The sequence below is a fragment of the Hemiscyllium ocellatum genome, chromosome 8 (genome assembly GCF_020745735.1).
Source record: "Hemiscyllium ocellatum isolate sHemOce1 chromosome 8, sHemOce1.pat.X.cur, whole genome shotgun sequence".
Lineage (NCBI taxonomy): Eukaryota > Metazoa > Chordata > Chondrichthyes > Orectolobiformes > Hemiscylliidae > Hemiscyllium > Hemiscyllium ocellatum.
In genome coordinates this window covers 53,586,279-53,613,321 of record NC_083408.1, presented here as the reverse complement: position 1 = coordinate 53,613,321, position 27,043 = coordinate 53,586,279, and the positions used below count along the sequence as shown (strand labels likewise).

Below are 27,043 nucleotides of genomic sequence, written 5' to 3'. Positions count from 1 at the left end.
AATTGATCATGAATTTCTTCCTGTTTCTCCTCCTCCCTCTGTCCCTTCTAACAGTCTCCATACAAAGCATCCCTTTGATTTTTTTTAAGAGGGTTTTCTCCACTTTATTGTACGTTTGAATTTTTTTTGTTTTAATTCTTGCTAGTATCAACATCCTTTTTACCTTGTGCCATTTGATACAGAATAAACTCATGGGAAATGCAGAACAGACATTTGCAAAATCAGTTCATGCCTGAGTATTCTTGAGCATCCTCTTATCTTTGCCCATTTCAAGCTTTGTATAAAGATTTGTAGCTTGTGTGCAGTTGTTGTGGTTGTGGGCATGTTCACAGAGCTGGGGAGTTGATTTGGAGATGTTTCTTCCCCTGAGTAGGTGACATCTTCAGTGCTTTGGAGCCTCCTGTGAAATGCTGCTGTACTGTGTCTTGTGGAATTTATTTGGTTTTGTTCCTTCTGCTTTCGGTTGCCAGTTCCGGTTGATCATTGTAGTTGCCGGTATATTGGGTCTAGGTCAATGTGCTTGTTGATGGTCTCCGTGCCATGCTTCTTGCAACTCTCTGGCTGTCCTCTGTTGAGCTTACCCTATGATTGTTGTGTTATATCAGTCGAATTTGTGTTCCTTGTCATCTGTGTGTATGGCTACTAGGGCCAGCTGGTCATGATGTTTCTGGGCTAGTTGGTGTTCATAGATGTGGATTGTTAGTTGTCTGCCTGTTTGCCCTATGTAGTATTTCGTGCAGTCTTTGCATGGTATCCGGTATCTTACGTTAGTCTTGCACACGATGGGTACAGGGTCTTTTGTCCTGGTGAGTTGTTGTTTGAGTGTGGCTGTGTTTTTATGGGCTGTCATGAACCTGAGTGGACAGAGAAGTCTGGCTGTCAGTTCTGAGATGTTTTTTTGTAAGGGAATGTGGCTAAGTGAGTTAGGTCATGGCATGTCCTCATTGTGTTGTCTGTCTGTTAGGCATCTGTAGGTGAAGTTGCAGGGCTATCTGTTCTTGGCGAATACTCTGTAAATATGTTCTTCTCTTCACAGGTTGGGAGTGCTGCAGTGTGTTGAGGCCTTTTTGAATAGGGTCCTAATGCAGTTTCTGTTGTAATTCAGGACCTGATCGGTGTGTGTGGCTAACCTGTACACTTTTATTTTTGTGGTGTGTTCACCGTTCTGTGTTCTTTGTACCATCGCATCCAGGAATGGGAGTTGATTGTTGGTTTCCTTCTCTCTCGTAAATCGATCCATGTGAGTATGGTGTTGGTAATCCGATGTGTATTCTCTACTTCTGTTCTCTTAATGATAATAAAAGTGTTGTCTACGTAATTGATCCAGAGTTTGAGTTGAATTTGTTGGAGGGCTGTTTGTTCCAATCATAGCAGAAGCAGTGATGCAAAGAGTCCTGAGATGGGTGAGGCCATAGATGTTCCATTGATCTGTTCATATATTTGATTGTTGAATGTGAGGTGTGTTGTCAAGCACGAGTCTAGTAGTTCTAGCATGTAGTCTTTGTTGATAGGTTCCCTGTTGTGTTGTCTGTTCTGCCTGATAGTAGGTTGACTATTGTCTCTCTGGCTAGAATTTCATCAATTGAAGTGAACAGTAACATTACTTCAAATGAGAATATTGCTTCATCCCTGTCTGTTTATGTTCTTGATGTTGTCTTGGAATTCTTGTGATGATTGTGTGGAGTGTTTGTATCTGCTAATAAGATGTTTTAGTTTTTGTTGGAATCCTTTTGCCAGTTTATGCAATGTTCCCAAGAGTGCCAGAATGGCTCTGAGTGGTATGTCTGGTTTGTGTACTTTGGGTAATCTGTAAAATCTTAGGATGTTGTTGCTTTTTGGTTTTATCCTTTGTAGGTCAATCCTGGTTATTAGTCTTTATTTTGAAGGTTTGGTAGTGTGTTGTTTATTCTATTGGTTAGCAGTGGCATGGGGTCACACTCCCTCTGTAGGTGGGTGTCAGTATCTGCAAGTAGTTTTTCTGCTTTCTGAATATATTCGATCTTATCCATGATAACTGTCATTCTGCCCTTGTCCGCTGGTACTATGTTTATGTTCTTGTCATTTTTGAGTGTTTTTAGGGCTTCTCTCTCTTTAGTGTTGAGTTTATTCCTTTGTCTGTTTTTTTGTTAGTAAAGATATAATAGTTTGTCTGACTGTTTGCTGTGTCTCTTCAGTTAGTCTGTTAGTTCTGAGCATAAATTCTAGTGCAGCTAGGAAGTCTGTTGCTTTTGCGTCCCTGTGGTTGCAGTTGAGTCCGGCCTTTTCTCTGCCTGTAAACTGTCTATTGGAGAGGTTTCTAACCCAGATGTCTATCGCACTGTCTTCTCTGCTATTGGTTAGCTTAGTCATTTTGTCTTGCAGTGCCGTTCTCTTTCTGAACATGGTTCTGTTCTGTCTTATGGTGATGGCCTGTTGATTGTCGCAGTCCCTTCCAGATTAGTTGTTTTTGAAATTAACAATTTTTGCTGCACAATTTCTTGTCTGTACCTGTGTAGTCTGCTGTGTGCATCTGTAATCATAACTTGGGTCATCCGGAGACGGTTTTGAGTGATTGTGTTTCCCTGGCTTGTGGGTTGTTGATTAGTGGTCTGTATCTGACACACAATGGTAGTATTTGATTCCTTTGGCATCCATGTTGGAATCTTGAGTTGTTCAGAGGTAGTGCTTAGGCAGTTGGCACAGAATTCCCATTTCCTTGCTTGTCTCTCGCCCGTAGGTGTCCAAGGTTTGTGTGAGGATTTGTAGCTTGAGTGCTGGTTGTTGTAGTTTTGAATATGTTCAGCGACCTGAGAAGTTGATTTGGAGACGTTTCTTCCCTGTCTAGGCGACATCTTCAGTGCTTTGGAGCATCCTGTGAAGCATTCCTGTATTGTCTTCTGGAATTTATTTGGTTCCATTTCTGTTGCTTCCGGTTGCTGGTTCCAGTTAATCATTGAAGTGGCTGGTACATTGGGTCTCGGTCAATGTGCTTGTTGATGGAGTCTATGGCTGAGTGCCATGCTTCTAGAAATTCTCTGGTTGTCCTCTGTTTAGCTTGTCCTATGATTGTTGTGTTGTCTTTTTCGAATTTGTAGTCCATGTCATCTGTGGATATGGCTACTAGGGCCAGTTGGTTGTGGCATTTAGTGGCTAATTGGTGTTTGTGGATGCAGATTGCTCGTTGTCTGCCTGTTGGCTCTATATGTTGTTTTGTGCAGTCTTTGCATGGAATCCTGTAAATTACATGAGTCTTGTACATGATGGGTATTAGGGTCTTTTGTCCTGTGAATTGTTGCCTGGACTGCCATGAACCCGAGTGGTCAGAGAAGTCTGGCTGTCAGTTCAGAGATGTTTTTTATGTAAGGTAGCGCGGCTAGTGAATTAGGTCGTGGCATGACCTCACCGCGTTGCTGGTCTGTTGGGCATCTATGGATGAAGTTGTGCAGATATCTGTTCTTGACAAATATTCTGTCGAGGGCTATGAGCCCAGAGATGGCTGAGCCCATTGGAGTTCCATAGCTATTTGCTCATTTAAATACTTTGGAATGGCCTACTTCTGTTCCTAAGTTCATAAACTCCATAATGGGTTTATTGATGACTATCTTGTCTTGATGCCATCCAGTTATGCTCTTGCCCACAAACAGTCTTAGTTCAGGATATCATATTCAGGATATCATATCATACTGGGATTGTTCATAAACATTAGTGGGAGAAGAAATCCTGCACCTTTGCAGGTCTGCTTTTAATAGTACACCCCTGTAAAAGGATATAATGGACCACAATGTGATCAATGAAGCTCTGGAAAACCTGTGTAGGCATTGAGACCTCATAGATGTGTCCAACTTGTTTACATCCTGCTTTCATTTCAGTAAAGTGGATCCCTTGTCAGCCTTTGATTAATGGCTCTTTCTATTCATCAAGCTTTGTCTTCTCATTTCTGGGAATGGGTCTTTGGATTTGCTGCTCTCGAATAAATTCTTATAGGGATTCCTCCAATTTGAGGCAAATTTCTTTGGTGGAAAATTCTGGAGTACATTGGTGAATGCATCCAAACGGCCCATTGAGGGGAAAAATTTGTTTGTTTAGTAACCCAGCAACTCCCTTTTTCTTAACTTTCATCATCTTGTGAAAGTAAGCGGTTTGGTAATTCCAGGCTGGAAGTTTGCACCTGATTCCTTAAGTGTGTAAGGAAAATCCCAGTAATGATAAGCTCCAATAGTGTGAAGTTGTCCAGCTTCACAAAACAATCGGCAGACAACCACAGATTTGCAATCTGATCTTGGGAAGAGAGACATCTGAATGGTTACGCAACCAACATGTTGCACCTTATGCCATGACATTTCATGGAGTTCGAAGTCAATGTGGAATGCTCACAACTCTGTTCTGCCAGTATACCAGAATGCAGCCACCTCTGCCCCAGGACAGCATATGCCTAAGGATGGTGATAGTTGTGTCTGTGATATCATTATACTCTCAAAATCTTACCTTACAGATGTTGATCCAATTTTGATACTAACCCCAAGATGGTCATATTCTGCTTCTCTGAGAAGGTTCACTTGCAAGGATCTGACAAGGGGGTCGCGGAGAGAATGGTCTCCCCAAAACGCAGATAGGGTGGGAAGGGAAATATATCCCAAGCCATGGGGTCTGTTTGTAGGTGGCGGAAGTGGCGGAGGATGATGCAATGCATCGGAAGTTGGTAGAGTCGAGGGTGAGGACCAGGAGAGTCCTGTCCTTGTTGAGGCTGGAGGGATGGGATTCAAGAGTGGAAGTGGAGGAGATGTGCTGGATGGCATCGTCAACCACATAGGAGGGGAAATTGCGATCTTTGAAGAAAAAAATTCTCTGTCCACTGCTCTCAGGATTTAAATATCTTGTCAGAACGTTGAGACACCTTCCTGTGGGATCACAGCCGAGAAACAGTAGCAATGTTCCTTTGTAGTTTTCGATTTTCTAAAAGTGAAAATAAGAAATAAAAAGTAATCCTAGAATGTCTTTTGCCCCCTTGGAATACTTCTAAATAAATGTGCAATTTTATTGTTACTTGTGTCAGAACTGTCACCGTGACATAGACCACCTCAACCTGTACACCACCCTTCCGCCCCCCTCCCCCCACCGCTCACCCTCGCACAAAGCCTTGTACTCCCTCTGCTCCAACCCACAACATCACCATCAAATCTAGCAGACAAGGGGGTGCTATGGTAGGTTGGCACATCGACCTCAACACTGCTGATGCCAGGTGCCAACTAGCAAACACGACCACCTTCAGCCCCCCTCAACCATGACCTCACCTCCCATCACCAAACCATCATCTCCCAGACCATCCACAACTTCACTTTTTGGGATCTGCCACACACAGCTCCAACCTCATAGTCCAAGAACCTTGACCACCCGATTCTACCTCCTACCCAAGATTCACAAACCTGGCTGCCACAGTCAACCCATTGTCTCAGCCTCCTCCAGGGCTTTTGTTTCCCCGGCCCCCAGTGCCTTATCTTCACCATGGGCATTGAGTCCCTGTACACGTCTATCTGCCATGATGAAGGCCTCCAAGACTTCTGTTTCTTCCTCTCACGCCGTCCCAACCAGTACCCTTCCAGACACACTCATTCGCCTGGCTGAACTGGTCCTCACCGTCAACCCTCCTTCCAATCCTCCCACTTCCTCCAAACCAGAGGGGTAGCCATGGGCACCCTGCCTGCCATTTTGAGTATATGGAACAGTCTTCTCTTCCACAGCTACACCAGCACCATTCCCCACTTTTTCATCCGCTACATCGAGGACTATATCAGCACTACCTTGAGGAAGTTGAACAGTTCATCAAATTCACCAACACCTTCCACCCGACCGCAAATTCATCTGGACCATCTTTGACACCTCCCACCCCTTCCTGGATCACTCCATCTCCAGTGACCGACTAACTACGGACATCTACTGCAAACCCACCAACTCCTACAGCCACCTGGACTACACCTGCTTCCCACCCTGTCTCCTGTAAAAGATGCCATCCTTTATTCCCAATTCCAATGCCGCATCTGCTCCCAGGAGTACCAATTCCACCATAGAACATCCCAGGTGGCTTTTTTCTTCAAAGACTGCAATTTCCCCTCCTATGTGGTTGACTATGCCCTCCAGTGCATCTCCTCCACTTCCACTCTTGAATCTCATCCCTCCAGCCTCAACAAGGACAGGACTCTCCTGGTCTTCACCCTCCACCCTACCAACCTCTGGATGCATTGCATCATCCTCTGCTACTTCCGGCACCTACAAACAGACCCCATGGCTTGGGATATATTTCCCTCCCCACCCTATCTGCGTTTTAGGGAGACCATTCTCTCCGCGACCCCCTTGTCAGATCCACGTCCCCACCAGCCCACACCCCAATCCCGGCACCTGACCCTGCCAACGCGAGAAGCACAAAACCTGTGCCCACACCTCTCCCCTCATCTCCGTCCAAGGCTTCAAAGGGTCCTTCTACATCTGACAGAAATTTATTTCTACTTCCACGCAAGTCATCTTCTGTATCCATTGAATTCTGTGTGGTCTCCTCTACATTGTGGAGACAGGACGCCAACTTGAGGATTGCTTCAGGGAACATCTCTGGGACACAGCATCAACCAACCCTATCGCCACATGACCAAACACTTTAACTCCCCCTTTCTCTCCACCAAGGGCAGGCAGGTCCTGGGCTGCCTCCACCGCCAAATCCTAACCATGCAACATCTGGAGGAAGAATGACTAATCTTCCGCTTTGGCCCCCTGCCAAGATTAATGTGGATTTCACCAATTTCCTCATTTTCCCCACCTTATCCCCTTTATCAGCACCACCCTCTTGACACTTTCTCAGGAATGGAACAGAGAATTTGGCCTTGAAAGCTTTAATTGGCATCTTTCGGTTTTTGTCTGTTGTTATTTGCCATATTGTTATTTTATGTTGTACAGTTGAAGTGACTTCATCACATTTTTGTTCTTTGAAATGTCAAATTAGTTGTGTGGACTTGATGTCAGAAGATTGATTGAAAAATCTTTAAAAAGAGCAAAAAGGTTGGCCTGGATTTAGCTTGGGTCATCTATCAACAAAGTTTCACTGGACTCAGGTTTGCTCCTTTTGCATTCGTTTGTTGCTCAACAATCTTAGGATGCATGTGTTTGCGTTTCCTGTCATTTGTGTGTCAGCTGTGATGGGGATCAGTTATTAAAAAGCTTCCAACACCAAAGAGAGAATTGCCCTTTGAATAATCAGAAATGACCACTTGTTAGTGATTTTGAGAGAAATGGTAAGAGAGGATAGATTTAAAAGGGACCTGAGGGGAAACTTGTTCCCACAGAGGATGTTGCTGGAAAGAACAGCCACAGGAAGTGGTGTCGGTTGGTACAACTACAACATTTAAAAGGCATCTGGATGGGTATGTTAAGAGGAAATTTTAGAGAGATGGGGAAATACTGGCAAATGGGACTGGATTAATTTAGGATATCTGGTTGGCATGGACAAGCTGGACCCAACAGTCTGTTTCTGTGCTGTATTGCTCTGACTCTATCATATTTAATTTGTGGTAATAATGCTGAAGCTGTCTGTATTTGCCATTATTTGTACATTTAACTGTCAGAAACCTCTGGTATCTGCACACACTTTTATTGTATAATTGCTCTTGTGTTCTTTGCAGAATAATTAAAACTCAATGTTTATTTTTTTTCGTGAACTTCAATTTACATTTATTCCTGTAATGAAGATAATGGAAGTGCTCTTGTTCTACCAAGAGTTACTGAGTTTCAACAAAATGCTCAGCCATAAGTAGCTAAACAGCCTCTCTGACCGTGGAAAACTAACTTTCCAAATGTGGATTCCTATTGGTTAAGCAGGACATGCAAAGTTTACAGATTTTTAGTTTAGACTGTTTCCTTTTGTACTGTGTTACCCATATTCTCATTTGGTTTGAAGTTCACTTTCTGTTCAATGAAATATATTTGCTTACCTTAGCCTTTTTTCCCTCTAGCACACATGATGTTTCATGAGTACCAGCGTTGTTTAATAATTTTTTCTTTATTTTTGAGGATTTGAAAAAAAACTTTGCAGTAATATTGATATACTGATTTCTCTATTTAATTCTTTGTTAAACAGGCTCGGATAGCATTTTTACAAGGAGAAAGGAAAGGTCAGGAAAACTTAAAGAAGGACCTAGTAAGAAGAATAAAAATGTTAGAATACGCTTTAAAGCAAGAACGGTGAGTGTTTTGCTTTCTTGTTTGTACTACAGATTTTCTGTTGTTGATTAGAATCCTATTGGATTTAATTTGCATTTAAATACCAACTTAAATTATTACATTCAACATTAATTAAGGCCTATTCATTTTCAGCAAAGTGGGATTAAAATTTATCTTGATTTTGAAGCTTGTGTCAGCATTATTGTTCACATGTTAACTTGTTTGTGTGAATATGATGTCTTTATTTATTGAAAGGATCAGATTATTTTATATCATCAATTTCGGTGCTTATTAGCTTATTGTTCACAGTTAATTTTGTCCATTTTGCTCTGGAAAGTCATGGATAACCAGCATGCAATAAGTAGTTATTGAAATGCAAGTGAGATATAATTGGTATCTCAACTGATTTTCCTGTTTCAAGTAAGTTCAGTAAAACCACAATGTTTTCCTTGACACAGCACTGAATTTCTCAGATCAGGGCAATTTTCACGTAGTCTTTGATTTGGACTGCGTAAGATTGCTCTTGTAATATCAATTGGCCATTGGTATATTAAGTTTGGCCTCTGCACTTTTTGCGGTTCTTTGTAGCTATCTGCTGACCCTTTTGTTGGAGCCTTTATTTATTTTTTCATATAATTTATGAGGGCATGATTATTTTTAACTTGTCATATCTGGATAGATGAGCAACTGTCCTTTGTAGACTGGCTATATGGCTTTTGGTCTTAATTTCCTTTCACCATGTCCTGTTTTGAGGTCAAGAGTCACCAGGTAACATGGACTGGTATTTTATTATTAAAAAAAGAATTGCTGCCTTTAAATATCATAGAAACTCTTAGAAGTCCTTCTCAAATATTCTTGAAAACAGTTACAGATTCCACTGACATATAAAGAAATTTCAGCTTTCTGTATGCTACAGATTCCAGATTAAAGTTGTTTGCATATAGGTCATTGTAATTGAGAGTGATGCTAATAAGACATTTTAGCATTGGTTTGTGGCTGTCATCCATCGTTGGTCCCTAGTCTTTGAAGCAGTTCAAGTGGAAGGCTGAAATAGCAGTCTTTACATCATTACATCAAGGATAGATCTGGTCTATCCTTTTCCATCACTATTCTGAAATTGACTTTCAGAATATTTTGTTCCATGTCTTGATGTTCAATGATGGGTAGGTGGTCAGCATACACAAGGAACTGTGACTTCATATTATGTATACCTTGAAGAGAGCTGACGTGAACACTGATCTCTGTCAGAACCCATCATGTATACGCTGAAGAGAGCTGACATGAGCACTCATCTCTGTCAGAATCAGCTTGTGTGGCTGATTTGATCGGAGTGCACATTGAATTGTTGGTTACTGAACATTGACAAAATCCTTCTCCTTGAATGCTACCTGGGCTGCTGTGCTTTTCCAGCATCTCACTTTTTGACATTACCAAAATATACCAGAGCACCGAAGGTAGTCCACAACATTAAACAATATATGACATTCTTTATTTAAAAAATGAATAATTTGCCCCATCTCCCAACTTTAGAAGAAAACTCCATGTTGTCCCGTTTTCCTATCCCCGTATTAGTTGAAGCAAAACTATCAAAGATACGGTGTAGCTTTACCTCCTTCATCTTTATTCTGGGCCCTGGAGGGAGAGAGAATGATCGCCCATGTGCACAGATACATGAGTTCTCGGTCTTCTCTCGAACAGCAGTTTCTTAAGGAACTATATAGTCACTTACAGGGAGGAACATCCAGATAAGGCAACATACATACTGATTGGGTGACCATAACAGTCAGTGAGTGTCAATAGTAGAGATTAAGCCATCTGCTGTTACACAATGAATTTTCTTAACCTTGTTAACTGGTTTCACATAATGAATACTTTTCACCTTGTTAACTGACTTTACATACTGAATGCCTCTCCATCTTGTTAAATGGCTCTACATAATGAATGCTTTTCCACCTTGTTAACCCACTAACCTTGCCTCCAGTACCTCATTATATACTGCAAGTTCTGATCTGATCTGAGTCACGCTTAGCTGAATCTTTGTTCCTCAAAACTTAACTCTATCCCTACCTGCTCATACCTACACTTTCTCATCCAGGACCCAAATTTTGCATTTTCCCAAAACTAAGCCATTCCTACTTGAGGCCTTATCCTGTCTATGCTAAGTTTTGTTGTGGAGGTGCCAGTATTGGACTGGGATGGACAAGGTCAGAAGTTGTCATCAGGTTATAGTCCAAAAGGTTTATTTGAATTCACAATTTCAGATAAACCTTTTGGATTATAACTTGGTATCGTGTGAATTCTGACCAAGTTTTGTTGAACTTGGTCCTTTTTTCAATATATGTTGCTTACAAGTAGAGTAACAGACAGGAATGAAAACATTTACCTCAGGCTTTCTTTAGCAGTAGAAGTAAGAAGTAAAAATAAAATTACCAAGAAATTGAATCAAAATGGAGGCAGAGGTCAATGTTTTGCTTATGGATGGGAGCTGATCATCTTTCTGCCATGTATACCTATTCTGAGCACATCATGTTTCTTAACTTGTCCTATTTCCACTCCTTTCAATGTGCGCAATGAACTTTTAATATTTTGTGTCACGTCTTCCAGTGTATCACAGATCTTTCATTTCGTTATTTATTCATCCCTTGTAACTTTTTAAATCTGCTTAAAACATATCATTTCTTACATGATTCTGATAAAAGATCATCAGTGTGAAATGTTAACAAACACAAATGCTGTGAATGCTGCAAATCTGAAAAAGAACAGAAAATGCTGAAAATGTGTAACAGGTTTGACAACACCTGTGGAGAGAAGCAGTTGAATTTTCAAGTCAAGGACTTTTCTTCAAAACTGTTCTGAAGAATTGTCCTTGTTTGAAATTTTAATTCTGTTTTTCTCTCTCCACAGATGTTACTAAATCTAACCTGAAATGTTAGCTTTGTTTCACTCTCCACTAACCTGTGATTTTCCAAAAGTTTGTATTATTAGTTCAGGTTTCTATCATCTGTAGTATGATTCTTGGGTAAATAGTTCCTTACGTTTTCCCACCAAATGCTGGATCTTACAAAGGTGAGTTTCTATAATAACTGTAATAATTGCTTAATTAAGTGTCACAGTATCAAACTTTATTTAAAATAATTTGTGTTTATAGTTGACTTTTAATTTGGGACATAGTTCTGATAAAACATTTTCCTTTTCCAAATTATGATAAAACAATAGAGATTAAATAAAGTTTTTTTTGTCCTGTACTGAAAAGGTAAAATCTAAACCACAGAGATGATCAAAATTCAACTTTGTTTCCTGGCCTGCACTCTCACCCTACCAAAGCAAAGTATGAACATCTTTCCTTTTGTTTGGTAAAATGGTTAGCTAAATGTGCTCAGAGTGAAAAATCTGTTCACTTACATTGTCTATATTAATATAGAGGAACCTTGATTATCCGGTATTCAATTAACCAAATTTCGGAAGATCCGAACAAGATCACAATGTGTGGCCAACTATGTTATCCGTTGTCGATTACCTGGCATTCGATTAACTGAAGGAAATATTCCCTCCCGTGTCCTTCGGATAATCGACGTTCCTTTGTATAAACCAAAGAACTGCGGATTCTTGAGATCTGAAACGAAAGCAGAAATTATGGGCAAAACTCAGATCTGGCAACATTAACATTAGCATTGATATGTCAGGGGAATCTGTAACTGTTTTTGAGAATATTTGAAAAGACTTTGAAGAGTTTGAAGTGTAAAGGCACCAACTTTTTTTTTTACGTTTTGGCATTTTAAATACCAGTTAGTGCTACCTGGTGAACAAGGTAACTAATTTGATTCAACATTAATGCTGCTTTCTCCCCAGAGACCTAACTGAGGGTCCAGAATTACCTCCATAAATGTTTGCTACTGCTTGCTTTTTGTTATTCCTGCTAATCTATCTGCCCAGTTCACTTTAGCTAACTCTATCCTCATTTCATCGTAGTTCCCTTTATTTCCTACCCAGGTTTCTCATTCTCAAACAGAATATTAAATTCTATCATCTTATAATCACTACTTCTGAGGGAATCTTTTACTCACAGGTCATTTATTAAACCTAGCTCATTAGCAATCACAAGATCCAAGGCAGTTTGCTTCCTGGTTGGCTCCGTATCATGTTGCTCAAGGAAACTAACCCTAATACACTCATTATTGAAACTATGCTTTTCAATTTGATTTACCCAATCAAAGAGTCATAGAGTTGTAAAGCGCAGGAACAGGCCCTTCAGCCCAACTCATTCATTCTGACCAAATTTCCTAAACTGATCTTGCCCATTTCCCTGTGTTTGACCCATATCCCTCTAAACCGTTCCTATCCATTGTACTCACCACCATCACTGCCTCTGGCAACTCATTCCATACTTGCACTACCCTCTGTGGAAAAAAATTGCCCCTCAGGCCACTTATAAATCTTTCCCCTATCCCCTCTGGTTTTGGATTCCTCTAGCTTGGGTAAACTACCTTGGCTAGGAGAAAGTGAGGATTGCAGATGCTGGAGATCAGAGCTTAAAAATGTGTTACTGGAAAAACGCAGCAGCTCAGGCAGCATCAAAGGAACAGGAGAATCGACCTTGCGAGCATAAGCCCTTCTTCAGGAATGAGGAGGGTGTGCCAAGCAGCCTAAGATAAAAGGTAGAGAGGAGGAACTTGGGGGAGGGGTGTTGGGAATACGATAGGTGGAAGGAGGTTAAGGTGAGGGTGATAGGCTGGAGAGGGGGTGGGGGCGGAGAGGTCAGGAAGAAGATTACAGGTCAAGAAGGTGGTGCTGAGTCTGATAGTTGGGACTGAGAAAAGGTGGGGGGAGGGGAAATGAGGAAGCTGGAGAAATCTGCATTCATCCCTTGTGGTTGGAGGGTTCCTAGGCGGAAGATGAGGTACTCTTCCTCCAAGCGCCATGTTGCCATGGTATGGCGATGGAGGAGGCCAAGGACCTTTATGTCCTTGGTGGAGTGGGACGGGGAGTTAAAGTGTTCAGCCTCGGGGTGGTTGGGTTGGTTGGTGTGGGTGTTCACCCCTTCATGACTTTAAATACCTCCTCAGCCTCCTACACTCCAGGTAAAAAAAAAATGGTCTTGGTCTCTCCAGCCTCTCCTAATTCAACTCTTCCAGTTTCAGTAAGATCCTTCTACACTTTTTTGTACACTATCCAGTTTAATAAAATCCTTCCTACAGTCAGGCGGTCAGAATTGTACACAATACTTCAAATGTGACCTTACTCGTATCTTGTATGACAGTAACATGATGTCCCAACTCCTGTACTCATTGCTCTGACTGATGAAGGCAAGTGTACCAAACACTGCCTTCACCATCATGCCTACCCGTGATGCCACTTCAAAGAACGGTGTACCTGCAGCTCTAGGCATGTTCTCTGTTTGACAATGCTCTCCGGGACCCTACAATTAACTGTGTCAGTCCTGCCCTGGTTTGTCTCTATCAAAATGCATTTATGTGCATTATACTCTATCTGCCATTCCTTGACCCACTGGCCCATTTGATCAAGATTCCATTGTACTTTTAGATAATCTCCTTCACCGTCCACTATGCCACCAATTTTGATGTCATTTGCAAATCATGCCTCATATTCTTATCCAAATTGTTTGTAGAAATTATAGTATTGGACCCAGTACTGGTCCTTGCTGCACATCACTGGTCACAAGCCTTTGATCTGAAGAAAGCTCTTCACCACCACCATCTCTTGCCATCAAGCCTATTTTGTATCCATTGTCTAGCGCTCTAGGATCTTTTGTAATCTAACTTTACTAACCAGGCTACCATGTGGAACCGTTGATGGAATTCAACGTGAGCAAATGCGAGGTCTTGCACTTTGGAAAAAAGAATAAAAGCGCAGACTACTTTCTAAACAGTGAAAAAATTTGTAAAGCCAAAGTACAAAGGGATCTGGGAGTGCTAGTCGAGGATTCTCTGAAGGTAAACATGCAGGTTGAGTCCGTGATTAAGAAAGCGAATGCAATGTTGTCATTTATCTCAAGAGGGTTGGAATATAAAAGCACCGTTGTGCTACTGAGACTTTATAAAGCTCTGGTTAGGCCCCATTTGGAGTACTGTGTCCAGTTTTGGTCCCCACACCTCAGGAAGTACATACTGGCACTGGAGCGTGTCCAGCGGAGATTCACACGGATGATCCCTGGAATGATAGGTCTAACATACGAGGAACGACTGAGGATCCTGGGATTATATTCATTGGAGATTAGAAGATTAAGGGGAAATTTAATAGAAACTTACAAGATAATACGTGGCTTGGAAAAGGTGGACGTTAGGAAATTGTTTCCGTTAGGCGAGGAGACTAGGACCCGTGGACACAGCCTTAGAATTAGAGGGGGTCAATTCAGAACAGAAATGCGGTGACATTTCTTCAGCCAGAGCGTAGTGGGCCTGGGGGAATTCGTTGCCGCAGAGTGCAGTGGAGTCCGGGAAGCTAAATGTCTTCAAGGCAGAGATTGATAAAATTCTTGATGTCACAAGGAATCAAGGGCTACGGGGAGAATGCTGGTAAGTCGAGTTGAAATGCCCATCAGCCATGATTGAATGGCGGAGTGGATTCGATGGGCCAAATGGCCTTACTTCCACTCCTATGTCTTATGGTCTTATGGTCTTTTCAAAGACTTTGCTAAAGGTGCATGTAGACGACATTTGCCTCTGTGCCTTCATTTACGTTCTTAGGCACCTCTTCAAAAATTTCAAATTTGTGAGACATTGTGGTGAAGTTGCTGATAGTGCTGAGGATTGTGAAAGGATACAACAAGATATAGATAGATTGGTGACTTGGGCACAGAAATGGCAGGGGGAGTTTAATCCAGACAAATGTGAGGTAGTGATGCATTTTGGAGGATCAAGTTTAGGTGTGAATTACACTGTAATTGGCAGAATCCTTACGAACATTAACATTCAGATAGATCTGGACATGTGGGTCCACAGTTTCCTAAAAGTCACAACACAGGTGGCCAAGGTAATAAAGAAGGCATATGGCATGCTTGCCTTCGTCGGCTGGGGCATGGATTAGAAGAGTTGGTAAACCATGTTGCAACTGTATAAAACTCTTGTTAGGCTGCATTTGGATTACTGTGTGCAGTTTTGATTGTCACACTACCAGAGGACGTGGAAGATTTGGAGAGTGCGCAGAGAAGGTTCACCAGGATATTGCCATGTCTCAAAGGCATTGGCTATGAGGCAATGTTAAAAAGATTAGGATTGTTTTCACTGAAAAGATGGCACCTGAAAGGTCTACAAAATTGAGAGGTGTAGATAGAGTGGATAGTAAGAGATTTTTTCCCAGGATTAAAGTTTCAATATCAAGAGGGCACAGGTTCAGGGCGAGATGGGGAAAGTTTAAGGGAGATGTCCGAGGGAAGTTTCCATGCAGAGTTGTAGGAACCTGGAACGCACTGATGGAAGAGGTGGTGAAAGCAGGCCGGTTGGCAATGTTTAAGAGGCACCTGGATGGCAAGGGAATAGGGTGATAAGGACTGAGTAAGGGCAAAAGGTTTCATTTTTAGTTTAGATGGGGCATGCTGATCAGCACAGGCTTGAAGGGTCAAAGGGTCTGTTGTTGTGCTGTACTTCTCTTTTGTTCTTTATTTGTTCTTGTTATGCTGACTATCCCTAATCAGTCTTTATCTTTCCAAATTCATCTTGTCTCTCAGAATTCCTTCGAATAATTTACTCACCACTGTTGTTAGGCTCACTGGTCTGTAGTTCCCCTGCCTTTATCTTGCAGCCTCTCTTAAATAATGGCACAACATTCATCACGCTGCAATCTTCTGGCACCTCACTGTGGTTGTCAACAATACAACTATCGCCTTTAGGGGCACCACAATTTCTTCCCTACCTTCCCACAATGCGCTGGGATACACTTGATCAGGTCCCGGGGATTTATCTATCTTTATGCTCTTTAAGACCTCCAGCACCACCTCTTGTCTAATGTGGACTCTTCAAGACATTGCTATTTACTTCCTTGAATTCCGTAACTTCCATGTCTTTCTCTGCATTAAATACTGACAAGAAATATTCATTTATGATTGACCCATCTCCAGTAAGTAAAAAGTGAGGTCTGCAGATGCTGGATATCAGAGCTGAAAATGTGTTGCTGGTTAAAGCACAGCAGGTTAGGCAGCATCCAAGGAACAGGAAATTCGACGTTTCGGGCCAGAGCCCTTCATCAGGAATGAGGAGAGGGTGCCAAGCAGGCTAAGATAAAAGGTAGGGAGGAGGGACTTGGGGGAGGGGCGATGGAGATGTGATAGGTGGAAGGAGGCCAAGGTGAGGGTGATAGGCCGGAGTGGGGTGGGGGCGGAGAGGTCAGGAAGAGGATTGCAGGTTAGGAGGGCGGTGCTGAGTTCGAGGGAATCGACTGAGACAAGGTGGGGGGAGGGGAAATGAGGAAACTGGAGAAATTGGAGTTCATCCCTTGGGGCTGGAGGGTTCCCAGGCGGAAGATGAGGCGCTCTTCCTCCAACCGTCGTGTTGTTATGTTCTGGCGATGGAGGAGTCCAAGGACCTGCATGTCTTCGGTGGAGTGGGAGGGAGAGTTAGTGTTGAGCCACGGGGTGGTTGGGTTGGTTGGTCCGGGCGTCCCAGAGGTGTTCCCTGAAGCGTTCTGCAAGTAGGCAGCCTGTCTCCCCAATATAGAGGAGGCCACATCGGGTGCAGCGGATGCAATAGATGATGTGTGTGGAGGTGCAGGTGAATTTGTGGCGGATATGGAAGGATCCCTTGGGGCCTTGGAGAGAAGTAAGGGAGGAGGTGTGGGCGCAAGTTTTGTATCTCCTGCGGTTGCAGGGGAAGGTGCCGGGAGTGGAGGTTGGGTTGGTGGGGGGTGTGGACCTGACGAGGGAGTCACGAAGGGAGTGATCTTTGCAGAACGCTGATAGGGGAGGGGAGGGAAATATATCCCAGGTGGTGGGGTCCGTTTGGAGTTGGCGGAAATGACAGTGGATGATACGCTGTATATGGAGGTTGGTGGGGTGGTAGGTGAGAACCAGTGGGGTTCTGTCTTGGTGGCGGTTGGAGGGGCGGGGCTCAAGGGCAGAGGAACGGGAAGTGGAGGAGATGCGGTGGAGGGCATCGTCGATCACGTCTGGGTGGAATCTGCGGTCCTTGAAGAAGGAGGCCATCTGGGCTGTACGGTATTGGAACTGGTCCTCCTGGGAGCAGATGCGGCGGAGACTAAGGAATTGGGAATATGGGATGGAGTTTTTACAGGGGGCAGGGTGGGAGGAGGTGTAGTCCAGGTAGCTGTGGGAGTCAGTCGGTTTATAGTAGATGTCTGTGAGTTGGTTGCCCGAGATGGAAATGGAAAGGTCTAGGAAGGGGAGGGAGGAGTCTGAGACCGTCCAGGTGAATTTGAGGTCGGGATGGAAGGTGTTGGTAAAGTTGATGAACTGTTCAACCTCCTCGAGTGGACTCCGCCATCGCCAGAACATAACTCCATCTCCAGTAACTCAACACAGACACCTTCTGATCTTTAAGGGGCCTTATTCTCTCACTGAATTCTCTTTTGCCCTTCATATACCTGTACAATTGATTTGAATTCTTCTTTACTATATCTGCCAAAGTTATCCCATGTCCTATTTTGGCCCTCCTGCCTTCCCTCTTAAGTATATTCCTACACACCCTATGATCCTCACTTGATCCCAGCTGTCTATACCTGACTCATGCCTCCTTTTTCTTGACCAGAGCCTCAATATCTCAAGTCATCCAGTGCTCCCAACACCTGCCAGTAGTACCCTTCTCACTAATGGGAGCATGCTGCTCCTGAACTCTTGTTATCCTGCTTTTGAAAGTCTCCTACTTGCCAAATGTCCTTTTAGCTGCAACAGTGTTCCCCAATTAAAATTTGAAATTTACTACCATTTAAAATTGGCCTTGCCCCAATTTAGAACTTTAACTTGTGGACCACACCTTTTTCATAACTGTTTTAAAACTAATAAAATTTCAATCACTAGTCCCAAAGTGCTCCCCAACTAACATCTCATTCACTTCCCTATCTCGAAAGCGGTGGTCAGGTTTTATCCTTCTCTCATAGGACCATTGACATATTGATTGGAAAGGTTTTCCTGAACACACTTAACAAATTCCTCCCCATCAAAGTCCTTAACGCTAGCCCTTGACTTTCTCCAGCAATATTTGACGTTGTTCATGTTTGTAAGGATAAGAATACAGACAACTATCTGGTGAATAGAAGGATAACTGAAACTGAAATACAACAAAATTAGTCAATTTAATCAGAAACTTCATGATAAATTTCAGAGAAGCTTAGCTTGCAACAAAGAAAATGGGTCAGGTAAGTTTATTTTTAAAAAACTTAACTGGGATTGTGAAGTAGGTCATAATTTCTCTTAAAGTATAAATGGAAAGTGAAACTGATTTTTTTTCTCCCCTACCACCCCTCCATGGGTTTTTGCAGAATTGCAGTTAACTACTGTAACAACACTGCAGTACCAATCTCATTTTGGTCATGTAGATAACATATTGTGTTTACTGAATATAAAAAAAATCCAGCTGTTGTAATAATACTGAAAGAGCATCCAGAATGATGGCAGGATTGGATTTTGCTAAGTGATATGACTACTGTTTTCTGAAAAGGCTAAATAGACCATGATGAGATACTTCATTTTGTCTAAGATTAAAACACAGGAATATGGCCTGCACTTGAAGGAAGGTAAATTCAAAGCTGTGGGAACATTGGCCCAGATATTCTTATGGCTATACAGTCCTTGTGGAGGAGTATATTACTAGAGTTGCATGTTGCACCAAACAGAATCCCTGGTGCAGCTGACTCCATGGAAATTGCCTGGAAAGGTAGATTTTCCCATTGGCAATTCCCCTTTTTAAAGTCAGAATTTGGAGGGTAATGACTGTGCAACTATACTTACCCTAACCTAGGCTGACTGGCAAACTATCCCTTTATCTACCAAACTATCACCCTGCCCTTTCACCTTACCCACACGCCTTTCCTCAGTCGCTGTCAAAGAGACTTTTGCACCTTTTAAATCTGTAAATGCAGCAGAAAGTATTACAATATGTGGTGTACTTTAGCCTCCAGTGCCATGTCTGCATTGGATGGATTCTCTCTAGTTATCTTCAGTGGAGCACATTTTGGACCGCCCAGACTTTAAATCTGAGCTGAAAAAGCTGTTGATAAGTAAGTAAGTAAGTAATTTTAAGGAGAACTACTGTCAGTTGAATTTGTCTCAATAGTGATGGAATATCTGGGACATTGTTTCAATGAATAAATGGCCAATCTGTGCAATAGAATCCATAGGGAAAGAGCATTGATGCATTCAAATGAAAAGTAAATGGACTTCTTCTGAAAACATTTTAAGGTTGCGGTCTAAGTAATTTGAGTCCAGTATAGGTAAATGTATACTTAATTAGTGCCTCCTAATGTTTTCCATCACTGCAGCTTTTCTCTGTAATGGGGGGAGAACACAATAGAATATTTTGAGAAGATAAGTAGTGAAAAAATGTAGTGAGTTTTGAGAAGACTTGTAGCTCAGGTTGAGGTTCTGGATGTAAGTTTGCTCGTTGAGCTGGAGGGTTCATTTTCAGATGTTTCGTCACCATACTAGGTAACATCATCAGTGAGCTGCTGGTGAAGCACTGATGTTAGTGATCCGCTTTCTATTTATATGTTTAGGATTCCTTATGAAAGAACCTTTCCACTGATTAGTGATAAAGGCCTTAGGTTTAGAATTATCACTTGAGGCAGATAATGTAACGTAAAAGAGAATTAGTTGAATTTCTGGACAAACATAATTTAAACATTTTAAACCAGAATGAGTTGTGATTGAAGTATGGTAAAATTTTATTTTATCAGGCATGCACCAGAAATTAGTGGTGCCAGTAATTTTAAAAATCTGGTTCTTTTCTCCCTCTCCCCCAGTTCTCTTCCTCCTCTTCCTTTTTCCCTCCTCCCTCCTTGTTCTCTTCCTCCTCATCCTCTTTCCTTTTGTTCTCCTCTTTCTCCCTCCCTCCCTCTTCTCTGCCCCACCTCCTCTCTTTTCCCCCCCCACCCTTTCCTCTTCTGTCGCCCCACCACCACCACCACCACTCTCCCGGGGGCATAGATTTAAAGTTATATACAAATAAAACAGGAGATGTGAGGGAGAAAAATCTTTTTTGCACAGTAAGTCGTTATGTACAGAAGGTGCTGCCTGGAAATGTGGTTGAGGCATTCAAGAGAGACATTGGATGATTATTTGGATAATAATTATGTTGAGGGATATGGGGAAAAGGCAGGACATAGTATTAGGTAATAGAACCAATGCAGACATGAAGGGCCAAAAGCGCATCTCCTGCATCATAACGATTCTGTGATTCAGGTGAGTTAGTGTGGGGCACTGCACAGAATGTATTGTGCATTTGTGCAACAGTCAATGAAAATCCATGTGGGTTTTCTTTTTCTAAAAATGTAGGTGAATTTCAGCCTTCCATATTCAATGTCAACTGTACTCAGAGCTTGTGATTGTTCATGCCACAGATGTCATTAACATTGCACCTTAAATTCATGAACAGAACCTGTGCTTGGCCAGTATGCAATATGTCTGTATATGGTTACTTTTATTGTGCAGTGTGACCAGCTTTTCTGATGGTTACAAACATGATTAAATTTTTCAGTCAAATTATGTGAATTCCATTAGTATGCTAGTGCATGCCAGTTTGTTTGAGTGCTGTCTATAAAAGTCTTCATAATTATGATAAACCAGATACAGTCTCCGTAGGATTTCAGCAAAGTATAATGGTGTATGAGATGTTCAGACAGTGTACTGTAATTATTTTATTCCATGATAATTTCAGTAACAAGTAATTATGCACAAATGAAAACTCTGTGTTGGAACATATTGATTTTTGTGTAAAAAGGTAAGGAAATGTTTGTTACATTCTTATTTGGTTATACGGACAGAAAAATTAACTATTTGCCTTTGCAAACTAGATAACATTTCTCTATGCCATTTCAAGTGTGACAAATACAAAGGTATGTCTACAGAGTTTGCTGTTCCATAATTTGTTTTTGAGACCTGGGAAAAGTATGCAAACGTCACTTTCATATTGCAGGAGACAAGGAGTGTGCAGTAGTCATGATCATTGCGAAGCAGGCCAGCAAGAGTGTGCTGATGATTAGAATGTCACTGAGGTGGACCCTGAGGAATGTGAAACAAATTAAGGTCGTGGCAAAGACCAACAGAACTGTGTGAAGCAGGTTGAAATCAGGATTTGAGAGTGTACTGACAGAAAAATAACAGGAGTAATCATGACTGAATCTGATTGACAAAGGTAGCTGAAAGATGAGTTCTTTTTGGTGAAATGTCTTTTGAACTGCATGTTCGAGAGCCAAACAGAAAGTTGGCAGTTGAAGTGTCATAGAGATGTACAGCATAGTAAAAGGCCCTTCAGCCATCACATCCGTGCCAGTCAAAAACAACCAGGGTTTCTGCCTCCACCAACCTTATGGGTAGTGAGTTCCAGAGTCCTACCACCTTCTGGATGAAAACATTTTCCTCATATCTCCTCTAAATCCTCTGCTGGTCATTGGTGCTTGTCAGTGATACTTCCATCAATGCATACACACCAAGGTCCCTCTGATCCTCAGTGCTTCCCAGCCTCCTATTCATCATGTACTCCATTGCATTGTTTGTCCAACCAAGTGCATCACCATACATTTATCCATATAATGTGCAATATGATAGGATTAATTAATTACGTTATGATAAAGAAACCTCCCCGTAATAGTGATCGTAACATAATTATGAAACATAATAAGTTTGAGAGAGAAGCGTGGATCTATGATAAGCATTTAAACTTAAAGGCAATTGCAAGAGTGTAAAGATGACAAATCTGGCTAAAGGCACCAAGGAAATGAAGTTAAAGAATAGGACAGTAGAGATACAATGACAGGCATTTAAGGAGGTACTTCATAATGCTCGACAAAGACTGTAGGAGAAGGATACATGAACTGTGGCTAACTAAGGAAGTTAAAGTACAATGTTTTAAAACTGGCAATATTTGGACTGAAGCCATGCTGGGTTTTGGGCTGGATAGTTTGGACTAAACAGGGCCAGATGCAGCCACTTGGTGGGAATAGACCCATACAGTGAAGCATGTAAGTAGTCTGATGCCACATGTCGTCATTGTAGTGCAGAGCTGAAAACAAGGTTTTCCTAATTTTAGTTCAGATGGATATAGGAAACATGGTACAGATGTTCAGTTTTGAAAAGTCTCCAATTTTTGGACAGTGGGATTAGAACACTGCCTGGAAAGTAAAATTTAATGAAAAAGTTTGTACTTCTGTGAAGATTAATGGAAAATCAGAAGATTGGACAATTGAAAAACAGCATTGGATGGCTTAAAAAAATTTAGAGCATGAGTAAAGGTGAGCTAGAAACCGTAAGACCAATTCTAAGAGTTTATACAAGTATTTTGAAAGGAAAAGAGTAAGTAAATTGAGTTTTGGATCTCTAAAGAGAGAGTCTATGGAATGAATAATGGGAATATGGAAATTGAAGCTTTGAACAGAGATAGCAATCTTCACTAAAAAGTCACAAATAACATTCCAAAAACATTTTGAAAATCATGAGATGAAAGGGAAAGTGGGCAACTTAAAATATTTGCAATCAACAGGCAAAGATACCGAGGAAATGGTTTTAATTTTAGTTTTAGAAAGTTTTAATTTTCCAATTATCCATTGAATCTTCCAAAATTCTAATATTGGGAAAATAGCAAATGTAGCTTCTGTATTTAAGAACATAGAACATTATGGCGCAGGCCTTTTGGCTCTCGATTTTACGCGAACCCGTGGAACCAATCTGAAGCCCAGCTAACCTTTGCTATTTTCTATTTTCATGCATATGTTTATCCAACGACCATTTAAATGCCCTTAGATTGGCAAGTCTACTACTGTTGCAGGTCGGGCATTCCACACCCCTGCTACTCTGAGTAAAGAAACTACCTCTGACATCTGTCCTATATCGATCAACCCTCAATTTAAAGCTATGACCCTTCGTGCTAGCCATCACCATCTGGGGAAAAAGGCTCTCACTGTCCACCTTATCTAACCCCCTGATTATCTTATATGTCTCGGTTAAGTCACCTCTCAACCTCCTTCTCTCTAACGAAAACAGCCTCGAATCCCTCAGCTTTTCCTCATCAGACCTTCCCTCCATACCAGGCAACATCCTAATAAGTCTCCTCTGAGCCCTTTCCAAAGCTTTCCCATCCTTCCTATTATGCGGTGACCAGAACTGTACGCAATACTCCAAGTGCGGCCCCACCAGAGGTTTGTACAGCTGCAGCATGACCTTGTAGCTCCTAAACTCAATCCCTCCACCATTAAAAGCTAACAAACTGTATGCCTTCTTAACAATCTTATCAACCTGGGTGGCAACTTTTAGGTATCTATGTATAAGGACACCAAGATACCTCTGCTCATCTTCACTACCAAGAATCGTACCATTAGCCCAGTGCTACTTATTCCTGTTGCTCCGTTCAAAGTGAATCACTTCACACTTTTCTGCTTTATATTCCATTTGCCACCTCTCAGCCCAGCTCTGCAGCTTGTCTACTTTCCTCTGTGACCTGCAACATCCTTCAGCACTATCCACAATTCCACCAACCTTTGTGTCATCAGAAAATTTACTAACCCATCCTTCCAAGCCCTCATCTAGGTCATTTATAAAAATGACAAACAGCAATGGCTCCAGAACAGATCCTGACGGTAACCACTAGTAACTGAACTCCAGGATGAACATTTCCCATCAACCACCACCCTCTGTCTTCTTTCAGGTAGCTAATTTCTGATCCAAACCACTAAATCAATTTCAGTCTCATGCCTCTGTACTTTGTGCAATAGCCTACTGTGGGGAACCTTGTCAAACACTACTGGAATCCATATACATCATACCAACCACCTTACCCTCATCCACCTGTTTGGTCATCTTCTCAAAGAACTCCATAAGGTTTGAGAGGTTTGAGCTACCCTTCACAAAACCATGTTGACTATCCCTAATTAACTTATTCCTTTCGAGATGATTATAAATCCTGTCTTTTATAACCTTTTCCAACACTTTACCCACAACTGAAGTAAGGCTCACTGGTCTATAATTATCAGGGTTGACTCTACTCCCCTCCTTGAACAAGGAGACAACATTTGCTATCCTCCAGTCTTCTGGGACTATTTCAGTAAACAATGATGACATAAAGATCAAAGCCAAAGGCTCTGTAATCTCTTCCCTGGCTTCCCAGAGAATCCTAGTGTCATCCTGTTTCTGTATCAGTCGATGCAACTCGGACACAGTATGGCTCTACCTTCTTCACCTTTATTCCAAGTCCTGGAGAGAGCACGATTGCCCATGTACACAAGGACATGAGTTCTTGGTCTTCTTTCAAACAACAGATTCTTAAGGAATTATATGGTCATTTACAGGGAGCAGCATCCAAAAAAGGCAGTATCTATATTAATTCGGTGACTGTTACAATCAACAAGGATCAACAGTAAAGATTAAGCCATCTGGCATTACGTGCTAGATGTTCTTCGCCTCGTTAAACCACTGCCCTCGCCTCCAGCACTTCATGGTTTACTGCAAGTTCTTATCTTGTCAAAGTCATACTAGCTGAACTTAACCCTTTTCCTACCTGCTCATAGTTTATGCACATTCTCACTAGGATAAATCCCATCCAACCCAGGGGATTTATCTATTTTCACACTTTGCAGAATTGCTAACACCTCCTCCTTGTGAACCCTAATTCCCTCTAATCTAGTAGTCTGTGTCTCAGTATTCTCCTCGACAACATTGTCTTTTTCTGGTGTTGGTGCTGACAGAAAATATATTCATTTAGTACTTCTCCTATCTCCTCGGATTCCACGCACAACTTCCCACTACTGTCCTTGATTGGCCCTAATCTTTCTCTAGTCATTCTTTTATTCCTGGTATACCTATAGAAAGCTTTAGGGTTTTCCGTGATCCTATCTGCCAACAACTTCTCATGTCCCTCTTGGCTCTTCTCAGCTCTCTTTCAATCCTTCTTAATTAACTTGTAACTCTCAAGCGCCCTAACTGAGCCTTCCTGACTCATCCTAACATAAGCCACCTTCTTCCTCTTGACAAGAGATTCAACTTTTTTAGTAAACCACGGCTCCCTCGCTTGACCACTTCCTCCCTGCTTGAGCAGTACATTTTTATCAAGGACACACAGTAGCTGTTCCTTGAATAAACTCCACATTTCAATTGTGCCCATCCTGGTGCATCCTAAATCTTGCCTAATCGCATCGTAATTGCTTCTTTCCTAACTATAACTCTTGCCTTGCAGTATATACCTGTCCCTTTCCATTACTAAAGTAAAATTGAATTGTGGTCACTATCACCCAAAGTGCTCACCTACCTCCAAATCTCAATACCAAATTCATTATAGCTTTGCCCCTTGTTGGCCTGTCTATATACTGTGTCAGGAAACCCTCCTGCACATATTGGACAAAAACTGATCCATCTAGTGGACTTGAATTCTAGCATTTCCAGTCAATATTCACAAAGTTATAACTACTACCCTGTTACTCTCACCCCTATCCAGAATCATCTTTACTATCCCTTCCTCTACATCTCTGGAACTATTCGGAGGCCTGTAGAAAACTCCTAACCTCTCCTTTCCTATTTCTAATCTCAACCCATACTGCCTTCGTAGATGAGTCCTCAATTGTCCTTTCTGCCACTGTAATACTGTCCTTGACTAACAATGCCATACCTCTCCCTCTTTTACCATCTTTTCTATTCTTACTGAAACATGTAACTCCCAGAACCTGCAACAACCATTTTTGTCCCTGCTGTATCCATGTCTCTGAAATGGCCACAACATCAGAGTCTCTGGTACCAACCCATGCTGCAAATTCACCCACTTTATTCCGGATGCTCCTGGCGTTGAAGTAGACACACTCAAACAACCTTCCTGCTTGTCGGTGCACTCTTGTGACCTTGAAACCTTATTTCGGACCTCACTACTTTCAACCTTCTGAACACTGGAACTACAGTTTAGGTTCCCATCCCCCTTGCTGAATTAGTTTAAACCCTCATAAAGAGCATTAGCAAATTTTCCTCCCCTAGGATATTGGTGCCCTTCTGGTTCAGGTGTAGACCATCTTGTTTGTAGAGGTCCTACCTACCCCAGAATGAGCCCCAATTATCCAGGTATCTAAAACTCTCCCTCCTGCACCATCCCTGTAACCATGTGTTAACTCCTCTCTCAGCCTATTCCTCACCTCTTTCTAGTATGTGGCACAGGTTAAAAAAACCCAGAGATAATAATTCTGTTTGTTCTAGCTCTAAGCTTCCACCCTAGCTCCCTGAATTCTGCCTTAAATCCCCATCCCTTTTCCGATTTGTCATTCATGCTTATGTGGACCATGACTTGGGGCTGTTACCCCTCCCCCTCAAAGATCCCAAAAACATGATCCGAGACATCATGAACCCTGGCACCTGGAGACAACCCACCCAACCGTGAGGTGCTCTTGTTCCCACAGAACCTCCTAACTGTCCTGCTAACTACGGAGTCCCCAGCGACTAATGCTCTGTTCCTCTTCCCCTTCCCTTCTGGACAACAGGGACAACAGAGATGTGTACCCCATGGCTTACCTCTGGTAAGTTGTCCCCTGCAACGGCATCCAAAACTGTATAGTTGTTATCGAGGGGAATGGCCACAAGGGATCCCTGCACTGTCTGCCAGTTCCCTGCTCTAACCCATCTGCCTTTTTCTTGTACCTGAGGTGTGGTTACCTGTCTGTAATTCCTCTGTGTAACCCACTCCTCCTCCTGAAAGATCTGAAGTTCATCCAGCTC

At 42.1% G+C, this 27,043-nt stretch overlaps 1 protein-coding gene across 3 annotated transcripts in view; it reads left to right on the top strand.

Annotated features, from left to right (window-relative positions):
- Nucleotides 1–27,043, top strand: part of strn3 (striatin, calmodulin binding protein 3) — a 184,636-nt gene that overhangs the window by 34,318 nt on the left and 123,275 nt on the right. For all 3 annotated transcript variants that reach the window (XM_060829030.1, XM_060829029.1, XM_060829028.1), the window contains exon 2: nt 8,099–8,202. In XM_060829030.1, the coding sequence (XP_060685013.1) occupies nt 8,099–8,202 (104 nt within the window). The remainder of the gene's footprint in view (nt 1–8,098; nt 8,203–27,043) is intronic.